The sequence below is a fragment of the Drosophila innubila genome (assembly GCF_004354385.1).
Source record: "Drosophila innubila isolate TH190305 chromosome 2L unlocalized genomic scaffold, UK_Dinn_1.0 4_B_2L, whole genome shotgun sequence".
NCBI lineage: Eukaryota > Metazoa > Arthropoda > Insecta > Diptera > Drosophilidae > Drosophila > Drosophila innubila.
Genome location: NW_022995372.1, coordinates 13,075,581 through 13,087,094, shown reverse-complemented (window position 1 = coordinate 13,087,094; position 11,514 = coordinate 13,075,581). Strand labels below are relative to the sequence as shown.

Genomic DNA, 11,514 nt, shown 5'->3' with positions numbered 1-11,514 from the left:
ATTTTTCTTTTCTCAACTGTCGATTTTGTTGGCTTTTTATTAATAGTATTTATGGGTTGACATTTAGAATTTTAAAACCGAATTTCAAATTTATAGGTTTTAAATCGTTTTCAAAGAACACAACTATTGTGTCAGTTTAAATGACTTGTTTTATAAAAGCATGCTATATATGAGATGAACTGAGATATCTCTATGAAACTGTTTATGGCCATTTTATAATTTAGTATTTCATATTTAAATTTGATTTAAATCGATGCACCACGTCATAAATAAACGTGTCAAAGAAGTAATTAATAGATTTGTTAACGCAATAATTTAAATACCTGTTGATTTATTGAACATAATTTGATTATCCCCAAGGTAAAATGTCGCACTTTGAATATGTTGAAATTTATGTCTCCACTTTAAACTGACAACTGTCATAATAATTTTGATCTAATATATGAAAATACATATATGTTCTTTGGTTCCTAGACAGCATTTCCAACAAACTGATGGAGTCTGACTAAGTAGTTTATAAGAGAGAAATGACGGCAAGGGTTAGTTCTAAATTTTCAGTATATTCGACAGTAACGTAAAACACAAAAATAAAAAAGTCTAGGAACTGTCTTAACGGCATTCAAACCGAATACGCATCCGCCAATATGCCCACTACGATGGATCAGCTGCATCAGCTAACGAATAATGAGCTGTTCCTCATGTGCCACAAATATCACATTGCGGCACGTCAAATTGCATATCTCTCTCGTCGGCAGTTGGAGCGCAGGCTGCACGTGGCCATTATTGCGGAACGCGCCAGGATGCGCGCCCATGACCTTGTGAACAGCATACGGAACCAGGAGGACCAACTGAATCTTCATGGTTGGCTCAGAGAGTTGCCTATTCTAAGTCGTCAGATGCCGCTGTCGAGTTGGCGCAACTTTCCTGTACGCAGGCAAAGATACTATTTGCCGATTTCTCAGCGGTTTCGTGGCGGCGTCGATTATCTCAAGCATCTGGAGTACCTAAGACACTATGAGGAAGAGTACGATGCAGTCACATCCCAAGATGAATCACAAGAAAGTGTTGAAGATGAGTCGGAGCAAACGGATTCGATGCACGAGATAAAACAACAATGGCAGGATGCGTATACAAGCCGCGACGAGCCGATGACAGCAATGAGCACGAACTATATCGAGTGGGATACGGCCAGAGAGACGGCAACCAACGATTACTATCCGTTAAGTACTGCTGATGAAAGTCAGAGCACAGTATGCTCGGACTGCGTCGGTCACAATCAGTTGCAAAAAGCAGATAAGTTTGCCTGTTGGACAATTTCCTTACACAACTTGTCGCCAGAATCAGAACGCGAAATGGATCCCTCGTCGGAGCAAGAACTTTGCACCATTAACTATCTGGAAGAGTTGCAACCAAGGGATCACATCAATCAGAAGAGCTTCAAGGAATTGATAGAGATAAGTGAGGACCTAAGCAAAGGTGACTCGCTGTCTATCAATCAACCTCCCCCTCGTCAACGACGCTCTTTTTGGCGCTATGTTTTTGAATTGCTTTGTTGTAATTCTCAGGGAAAACTGGATGCTGGAAAACTGCGATATTCCATTGTATGCTGTACCATGTTAATCTGCACTTATGTGGGCTTTAAAATGCTTCGATAATTTATTCAGATGCATAACTTTCACATTTGTAAATAAACTTAATTATATTTCTAATCAACGCCATAAATAATATTGTATATCACCTCCCCCCTTTTCAACTTGTACATTTAAAATAGGAAAATCAGCTATAAAAATATCTAATTACTTGCATCTCTGTTAAATTAACAGAAGAGATTAAAGCTTTAACATTAAATACTTACATTATTTGCGACTTGAACTCTACACTTTTAATTGCATTGCTGTTAAAAATATTTTCTTTTAGACTGATTTAAACAATTTTTTACATAAAAAATCGACTAACTTAATTAATTAGTAATATTTGTCGCTAAGCAAATTAAATAATGCATATCAAAGTACTGTACTAAACTTATTTACTGAGTGTTGCTAAGTAATTACCATATACATATTTTATTGTCGGATTGAGACACTACGTAATTCTTTTTACTTTGACACATCACTCATTCGCCACGTACGCCCTGCAACTGCTTGCCAAATGCGATTTTCAGCCAGAACGGAAATGAAAATGTAATTATATTAATGGTAAACGTCAGATGGCAAAGGATGTTTAGCTAGATTAGAATAAAATTTTAAGAATACACACAGATATGTATGATGGGATTGCAAAAATAATGAGCCCTTATAATCGCCGTCAACAGGATTGCATTGCTCGTTGGCTTTCCATTGCCAACCTTGGGACGCAGGTGAGGAAATCTCATTGCTGTTGCACCAATGCGAAAGCTTAATGACTTTTGGCAATTTCCCCAACATGAATCTGGTTTACTCTCCATCGTTGTTGCAGCTGGCGACGACTTGCCGACTTCCGGGCCGCCATTCTGCAGACAAGGTGTTGCCATAAATTTTCTTAAATGTCGTAAAAGTACACAGCTCACAAGTTGACTGTCAAATAAATGATTTGGAAAATAGAACATGGAATTAGAGGTAGCAGGTCATCAACGTAAACAGGTAGTATTTGCTGGCAGCGCAAAATAAGTGAATGATGTATAATTTACCATATAAAAGTTCTCTCCTTTAAATATTTTGATAAACATTTCACAATTAAAGAAAACAATCTTCTGATAAAGTATTATTTCTTTGGAAATTGTCAGAGACGAAAGACAGAAATCATAAATAAAACTTGAGTCATAAAAAACCAGAGTCATAAAATTGTCATCACAATTGGCAACAAATGTGTTTTAAGCTTCAATTTCTTTTGTTTTCGTTCATCACGTTCATCTCCCCTCTAAACAGTCCTTTTAGCAACAAACTTACACAGAAACATTTAATGCAGCAAATGCTGAGATTCGGTGGCATGGCACGACTAGTTGTTACCCTGTACATATTCGATAAGGGAAATATAATCTTACATTTCCAGATATACAATAGCAGGAAATGTGAAAGTCAGGTTCATTATATATTTATTTCTCTATTCAAATATATTACACATTAATTATATATTTATTTATTTTTATTTTTTTTTTGTATTGTTATTATTATTTATTATGAGTTAAAACAAATATTTTCATTATTGTGCATAATTAAACATAAAGAAAACTACATGTTTTGTTGTTTAATTAAAAAAAAAAAAAAACAATAATCTTTGAAAATGTTAAGTTTAACATTTGAAAATTATTGTAATATCTATATTTAATTTATTATTAAAAAAACATATATTTTATTGTTGATTTAATATAATTCGTTCGTTGAAATCCTTTTTCTATATTTTATATTTTTATATATTTAATACAAAAAACCGTCAATAAGCTACGGAATTTTGTTAATTGGATTAAAAATGTTATAAATCCAGATGCTATTTAAATTTTACAAGTCAGTTTTATTAACATTAAATTATATATATAAAAATATATAATTAACAGACTTAAGTTTTAGCTCATGTATACAAAATTGAATATATAAAAATATAGTTTCTAGAATATTCTGTTGCTCTAGTAGAGGGAAGAAATTTATTTGGCCACCAGTTTATGTTGATGCCGCAGCGCAAAATTCTCGATATGCTTCATGCAACACCTCCTGCTGCTTGGGATTCAACGAGTGGGCACATGCCTGCATCACTTCGGGATAAGAGTCAATGTGCTGGATAATGGTGAGCAGGCGGGTTCCAGGGGGTGTCTTCGCTTCCAGAACATCGTTACAGAAGGTGTCCGCTATAATGGATACAATTCGGGGCAGAATACAATTATTGGTGCCCAAAATGACAGGATGATCGCTCTCAATTAAATCGCAAAAATAGCCATAGATGTGAACCGCTTCATCGAGATCATCTGATGTGGGAAGCCAGGTGAGCCAGGCTGCAATTAACTCATTCACATTGGTCAAACCCGATTTGATGTACTTGAGGATCTTAGAAATTGCTGAATTGGCATGCTCCGTTGGCATTGTATTCTCCCCCTCGCGTGATTTAGGATCATTAATGACTTGCAGCAAAAGGGGAATGAACTGGGCACATGTCTAGGCAAACTGATCCCCACCGTACTGGGCCAAAGCTCCACAGCCAAGGGCAGCTGCCAGTCGAATATCGGGTGACTTATCGACCACATATTGCAGAAATGGTGGTATAAATATATGCTGATACGATGCACAAGAGGGACCAGATAATTCAATTAAATCCTTGAATACACAAAGACCCCAGTAGCGATCAGTATATGGACGATTGGGATGTAGAAGCTTAACAATATCCTGTGATATCTGCTCGAAGACAGACGCCTTGCCTGTAAGAAAGAGAACGTGAATAATATCTACAACCTTGGCTAGCATACAGTTGTCTGTATCATGCTGATCAGCCAGCTGTTCCTCAACGCCATCATCGTAATCCTCCTCGAGACGGACAGCCATTCTCTTATCGGCGCTTTCAAAATGGTTTTGCACAAACTTATTGACAATTTGAAGCACCTGCTTCATGGTCGCCTCGTTGAGGCAGTCGGGACCGAAAGTTTTAATACATTTGCCCAATGAATCCAATAGCTCAAACTGTATCTCCGGTTCCGTTTCGGTGCGGATTGCCTTAATCAGTTCGGGAGAAATGTATAGCCACATGTTCTCCAGATACTGTGTGCCCTTAATCTTGGCACAGTCGAGCAAATAGGGCAATGCTTGAACAGCTGCAAAGCGGGCCCAGTATGAATTTGAGGCATGGCATTATACGATCGTAGTATGCAATTGATTCACCTTGGCACTTATTCGCCACCGATGCAACTGTCGTGATAATCTGCTTCAAGACCAGCTTGTTGCCCAATTCGACCAGTTCCTTGAACTTGGAGCTCAGTTGGGCCTCTAATTTGGCCATAATGGCATTGAGATAGCGTAACAATATATTCTTGGGGCATTCCTCGCTGAAATTGACCAAAGCAGCGCCAGCATGAGCCTGAACACGAGGATGTTGCTCATCTGCCAAGAGCATTAACAAACCGGGCACCACCTGAAATCGAGTTTAAAAGTTACAATAAAAAATAAGCAAGCGACCAAATAAAAAAAAACTTTTAAAATAATTGTAAGCTTATTTTTTATTTCCAAAATTGCTTTATTTTAAACCAATGTTCTTTTTATAGATGTGTGAATGCAAAGCTCCAGAATGTCACCACTGAATTTAAAAGCTTTTTAAAAACGGAAAAATAAACATTTTTTGTTATTTTAAATATTTTTGTTTCATAATTCAATTAATATCAGTTTTTAATGGCGTTTATTTTAGATATTCATCTATTTGTAATAATTCACAATAACATTCAGTCAATGACTTTGATTATCAATAATAAAAAACATTCATTGATTTATATTTTAAGAAGTCGCAATTAGAAAAAAACACTTAAAGATTTTGAGTTCAAATATATAGCCTTATTTTCAATAATACTTGTAATCGACAAAACTATATATTAAATTGTATAAAATATGCATTGATATTTAATTAAAATAATGTAGATAATTTGATGTCAAGTTTTAGCTTTAAACCAAGCTTCTTAGAATTTTTGTTGAAAATGCGAAAATAATTCTATGCGTTTTGTCAACTTCAAGCTCATATTGCTATAATTATAATTCCTTACCTGTGCATGGAATTTCCTCTCAAAGCTGGGCGCAAAGTCCGTCGACATTTTTCCAAGGGCATTGCAGAGAGATTGGGATTGGGGTTGGGATTGGATTGGGGTCGTATAAAAAGGTTAGTACACCGCACGATATCTGATCGAGCATGGGTTCAATTTGCTTGTGACATCCCTCACCAATGATCCCAATGGTATTAAGGGCGGCAACACGATGCTTCCAGTCCGTATGGGTTAGCATTTCGGGCAGACTTGAACAAATGTGCGGCAATATCATTTTGCCACCCAATCCACAGGCCAAACGATCCAGCGAGGCTTGTGCAACAAAATTATTATCACACTGATCAAATTCATCGATGGCATCGTCTGTCTGCCAGGTGGCATCCTCAACCAGATCTGTCATCATTTTCAAAAATATTCTTCTTGTCGTTATAGAAAATAATGGCGACAATAGCACGAACGGCGTGAGCACTCAATTCAGCATCACACGTGCTCTCCATGCACTTGGTCAAGGTCTGTTTGTATAAATACATATACTGTGTATTCTGCTTACCAAAGATCGATGAAACACTCTTCAAAATGGCTTTGATGAATCGAGGCATTGGAACAGAAACTGACAGATTTGAGGCCACTCATCGATGAGGTTGCGTGCCACTTCGGCAATAATATCGCAAATCTTATGACGCAACTGTGGCGTCACATCCTGTTGCACGCTAATCAATATCTGCTGCAATAACTGCTGCTGCGAGTCCACTGCCAGCTACAAGATATGCAAAAACTGAGCATAGTTATGATTACAAGTTTTCCATATATAATACCTTTTTGTAGAAGTCCAAAAACTCGTTTTTGAAGAGACGGCGCAACAAGACGGCTGACATGTGTCGTATCTCCTCGGACTGTTGAGCATTGCAAATGCTGCCAAGCAAATTGGTTACCTTCAGCTACCGTGAAAGATTTCTATAAGTTTCCTCAGCCTGTTTGCGCTCTATATTCTCTATCGACAATAGGGAATATAGAAGATATTCAAATTGTATCTGGTTTGCACTCATTTCGTTTTCTAAAAATATCAAACAACTTTCACTTTTAATGAGATGAAGAAAATGACGAATACAATTAATTGGCGCTTTCAACAGAATCCATATATTTTCTGTGGCTAAACAAAATTTCCAAGCCTACTTAATAATCAATAAATTAGGAGTCATGCAACAGATTTCTGAATTTTAATGGAAGCATTTAATTTAATTTGTCATCGTGCGGGGAATTGCTTAAAGTATCTGGGCGTTGCGAGTGACCGTTTGTCTTCCTTTATACCATGGAATGAAATCTGTTCCCAGCTTTTTGGTTGTAGTAGTGAAAGTGATATGATTAGGTCCAGAATGCTTGGGCTTCCTGTTGAAATTATTGTTACAATTTCTGTTGCTTTTCTTTTGGACCTGGCAGCATCATACAAAATTTATTTGGCTAGCTTCCGGCTCAAAGCATTGGCCAATAGCAGCCCCATTTTTCGCCTTAGCGTGGCTAATGGGTTTGCTTGTTTTGGCATTGCTTTATGGTTCGTTGGTGTTGCCTAACGTTGATTGCCCCTCAGGCAACTTTGAAGTTCTTGGCAGCACTTAAGCACTATGAGTTGGACATACGAGTATTGGCAGCAGAATCAAAAAAAAAATTAAAAGAACAATTGGAATTTTCAAATAATTGTACAGAACAGCCAGCCAAATAACACTTGTGTATTTGACAGGTTTTTGCAACATCCTAGAGAATGCTTTTTAATGACTTTTAATTACAAAATATTCAGGGGTGCCACAGAAAACAAAACCAACCGATAATCTCCCAAAAATTTATGGAGATTCGGGAGATTTTCGGTTGGTACTATTAGTATAGAAAGTTAGTATTGAAGAAGTAAAATTTTTATATTTTTAAACTTAGCCTAAATGCAACTTTCAAAAGTTGTAATAAAATATGAAAGCCGGAACTGTATAATATTATTCGTAAACAACGAGTATTTATAATTGATAGCGCTGTAGAGAATATTTTTAGTAATTCTCACTGCTTATTTTATCATGACTAAAGGAAGCTACCATATAATTCACAGCCAAAGTTTGAAATGTCCACATATGTGAATAAAAGTGTTTCTTGTATTTCAGCTAGTTTTAAATGCGCCTTTTCATGTCAATTGTAGCAGGGGAACAATTGAAACTGTATCATGAAATGGGCGGAAGTAGAGGGTGTATGCAAATTCCGATATTTTAGAAATTCCGGCAAATACAACACCCACTTTGCCATGCCAATTTTCTGCCCGAATTTCGCTGATAGACAGTTTGCGATTGCCATTTAGCATCAGAACAGTAGACTATTTGCCCATTCTACCCAAGAGTGAAATTTGCTTGAATTTTTGTACCTGGCACCTGGTGACAGAAATGACAAGACAATTTGTGTAATGCATTTTACATGGACACAGACAGACTACGTTTCAATCTTGTTGAGAGCGGAGAATTGCATGGAATGGAAATCGTAGAGCTTTGCACTTTACATGGTTCATATTCAAATAAATGCAATATCTTTAAATTAAAGTACTTAAAAGAGACAGTAAATTTATAGCTTGGAAGAACATGAGTAAAGCAGTTGTCTCGCCTCTGTTACTTTAAATCAATGAGTTCAAAAGGTCATATAAAGATTTATGAGCTTGCACTAAAAATGTTATGTATGTTGAGATATTCTAGACCATAAACAATTGTCTCAGCACTGATTGATTTCATGGCAACAATTAGGTAAATGTTTATCGAATCTTTTTTATATCATCCATTATCCAAGTTGTGCACCATATTAATTGTTTTGGTTTTGTGAATGTGTTTGAGACCTTTACCGTTGACTTGGTCCATCGAACTTGAGCTTGTCACAGGCAAACAGAGTGAACCTCAAAATTGATTGATTGAGTTTCACTTTGGTTAAGTTCACAGTTGATTTCTGATTAGGTTTCTGGCATGCTTGAATGGCCAGCATCAGAATAATCAAATGTCCAACTTGTGCCAGGCTCAATCAGCAAATCAAAGTGGTAAGCATACTGACATTCCTATTAGTAATCGATAGGAAGAGAAATATACATTTAATTTAAATTCAATTAAATCCCTGTTTTTTTGCTTAATTTGATTTAAATTATTTTTTTATTATTTATTTACGATATGATTCCTAGCGCTACAAGACAAAGCTTATAAATTAAGGCGCTAGTCACTAATATTAAAGTTTAAAGTTACATGTCAGAACTGAAATTGATAAGATAGGTTACCGTTTTATATTACTATTGTAGTCTTTTGTGTTTATATCTAATATTGAATATATTAAATTTATTTATTTAGTTTCGTTACAAATTAAGGCATTTATTGAATATCTATAACTTTAGTTTCGTCATCTTGTTAATATGCATTATTTGTCTTACGCAGCAGATTAACGTCGGACTTCTTCGAGAAGTGGGCTTCGATTTCCTTAATAAAAAATTGGGTTGTTATAGGTTGATTGAAATAATTGTACATATATCTTAAGTACTTACACCCAGGGTGCGACCCTCTGTTTCCGGCATAACATAGTATAGAATAATAATACTAATAAAGGAGACGCTAGCATAAAAGGCAAATGTTCCGGGCAAAGTCATCACGCTAATCATTAAGAGAAATAGCTTGTTGGCCAGGAAACCGAATAAGTAACCAATGCAGCCACAAAATCCCGAGGCGCTACCGCGTATTTCGGCCGGAAATACCTCACCAATCAATACCCAGGGTATCATGCGTATGCCCAGATTGGCAAAGAAGGCGGCGAACAGAAGGAGAAGTAGGGGAACCCATTCCAGGTAATTATACCCAGATTCCAAATTATATGGGAGTATCGTAGTGAGTTGTTCTCTTACCAGTTGCCCATCTTGAGGCATAGAATTGTTCTCTTTGAGCATAATAATTGAGGCATTGACTGTTTCATTCTGCACCACAAGCCCAGTCAGCTCAATAATATCGAATGAGTGAGCATAGATTGCAATTCCCAGAATGCATGCACCCGTGCCCAGCATGGATGTGAATGTTAAAAGCCTTTTGCCTGTCGAGTGAATGAAGACTGCTCCGAATGTTGTGGCGAGTAGCTCTGAGATGCCTAATAATATCGTCGCATTATTTTTATCGATGGGAGCCTTAAGCGTTGCAAAGATCAGCACTGCATAGGATCTTATAGGCGTCTTTCCGGAAAAGTGGCATACGAAGAAGGTCAGGAGGATGAGAAGAAATGGTGCGATAAAGCTGCGCTTATGCCACATGTGCAGCTTCTTCTTCAGTGAGTGGCCTATTGAACTGGGCCCTTCATCTTCCACAGCTTTCCTAGCTGACTTCTGAGTAATGAGTTCGGCATACAATTGCTTGAATTCCGACTCGACTTTTTGCTCGGAGACCCAGCCTCGCAGCCATTGCAACGCTTTGACCGCATCCGCGAATCGTCGCTCTCGTATAAGCCAAACTGGACTCTCGGGCACAAAGCACAACATGGCCATTGAAAATAAGGGTATCACCGTGCTCACTATTGCCGCGGTCCTCCAGTGCATCAAGGAGCCAAGCAGAAACTGTGTAATAACTCCCAAACTGACACAGGTGGTGGGCAATGCCGAGAATATTCCCCTATACTTTGGATCCGATATTTCAGCCACATATGTTATTACCTAAAGAGAAATAAGTCAGTGGACATTCGAACATTCACTCCATACTCCACAAACCGCAGCTTCCATCAATCCGCAGCTAATGCCAACGAAACATAAACCCAGGTACATGTGCTCCGTGCAGGTTGCATAGTGAAAAAGCAGCCAGGCAGCCAACATTGGAAGATTAACCAACTAAGGAAAACAATTAATTATATTAATATTGCAAATATTTCTATGTAATGTTGTTCAATGTAGTGAATACGAGACACACACCTGCATAGCTAGGCGTTTTCCAAAAAACTGTGCGAACATGCCGGAGAATAGGCATCCTAGAGGCGTGCATATGAAATTTATGGAGCCTAGGTGATAGAAGACATATTAGAATTAAAAATGCTTTTATCAAATTCAATATCTGGCGACTGATCACTTACTGAGCCACGATATTTGTTCCTTGTTCAAAGTTATTGAACTGCTTTCTAGACTGCTTTGTATGGCAGGAATTGCAATTGTGGGAAATCCCTGCATCATGCCATATCCTGAATACAATAAAATTTATATTATAAATATAACAAGTTTTGTTTTTTTTCTCAACCTTACACAGAAACATTGACTTGTCTAAAAAATATTTACCAAATTGCAACAAGTTCTGAATGTTTACGGCTATAATCTGTGGCAAGGCACGGCGAAAGTCAGAGACTGCCTCTTCTTTTTCTCCAGCTGGTTTTTCATTGATATTATCACTTTTCATAAATAATGGTAATAAGTTAATTTGGCTATAAATAGATAAAATTAATATTATAATCAATTTACTTTTAGTAATTAACACCTTGCTATTCACCTTTCATCATCCGCCTTATGAGACCTTTTTATTTCTACCATTATAGAAAATGTAAATTTATTAAATTATAATACAGTTCACAATTGGCTTTCAATAGACAGTTCTAATACCTTGACGCTACGTTTGCGACTATGATGGGTGAAAACTTGAAGTCCCCATTTATATGTAGAACGCATCTTATCATCTTGTATCTAATCGCTTATATACTAATTCCTCATATACTTTAAAGAAATCTGACGTGTACTCAAGAAAAGGTTAAATTTTGAACAGATTTAATAATAATAATCTTTGGATTGCTAAGCAAAT

At 36.9% G+C, this 11,514-nt stretch overlaps 3 protein-coding genes across 3 annotated transcripts; 1 reads left to right on the top strand and 2 right to left on the bottom strand.

Annotated features, from left to right (window-relative positions):
* Positions 1–385: 385 nt before the first annotated feature.
* LOC117781010 lies at positions 386–1,732 on the top strand. The gene has a single exon (XM_034617714.1). It carries the CDS (start codon positions 645–647, stop codon positions 1,653–1,655), a length of 1,011 nt encoding a protein of 336 aa, XP_034473605.1. The 5' UTR covers positions 386–644; the 3' UTR covers positions 1,656–1,732.
* Positions 1,733–3,536: 1,804 nt separating this feature from the next.
* LOC117779830 (importin-5-like) lies at positions 3,537–6,750 on the bottom strand. Its single transcript, XM_034616152.1, is given in 6 exon segments — positions 3,537–4,771; positions 4,839–5,088; positions 5,708–5,797; positions 5,799–6,123; positions 6,286–6,461; positions 6,520–6,750. Coding segments are annotated over 6 exon segments (2,211 nt in total). The 3' UTR covers positions 3,537–3,632.
* Positions 6,751–9,032: 2,282 nt separating this feature from the next.
* On the bottom strand, positions 9,033–11,307 carry LOC117780774 (facilitated trehalose transporter Tret1-like). Its single transcript, XM_034617423.1, has 7 exons — positions 11,209–11,307; positions 11,001–11,143; positions 10,802–10,906; positions 10,644–10,729; positions 10,446–10,562; positions 9,246–10,391; positions 9,033–9,180 (listed from the first exon to the last, which is right to left on the bottom strand). The coding sequence occupies exons 1-7, from the start codon at positions 11,247–11,249 to the stop codon at positions 9,112–9,114; spliced, it is 1,707 nt and encodes a 568-aa protein (XP_034473314.1). The 5' UTR covers positions 11,250–11,307; the 3' UTR covers positions 9,033–9,111.
* Positions 11,308–11,514: the final 207 nt, after the last annotated feature.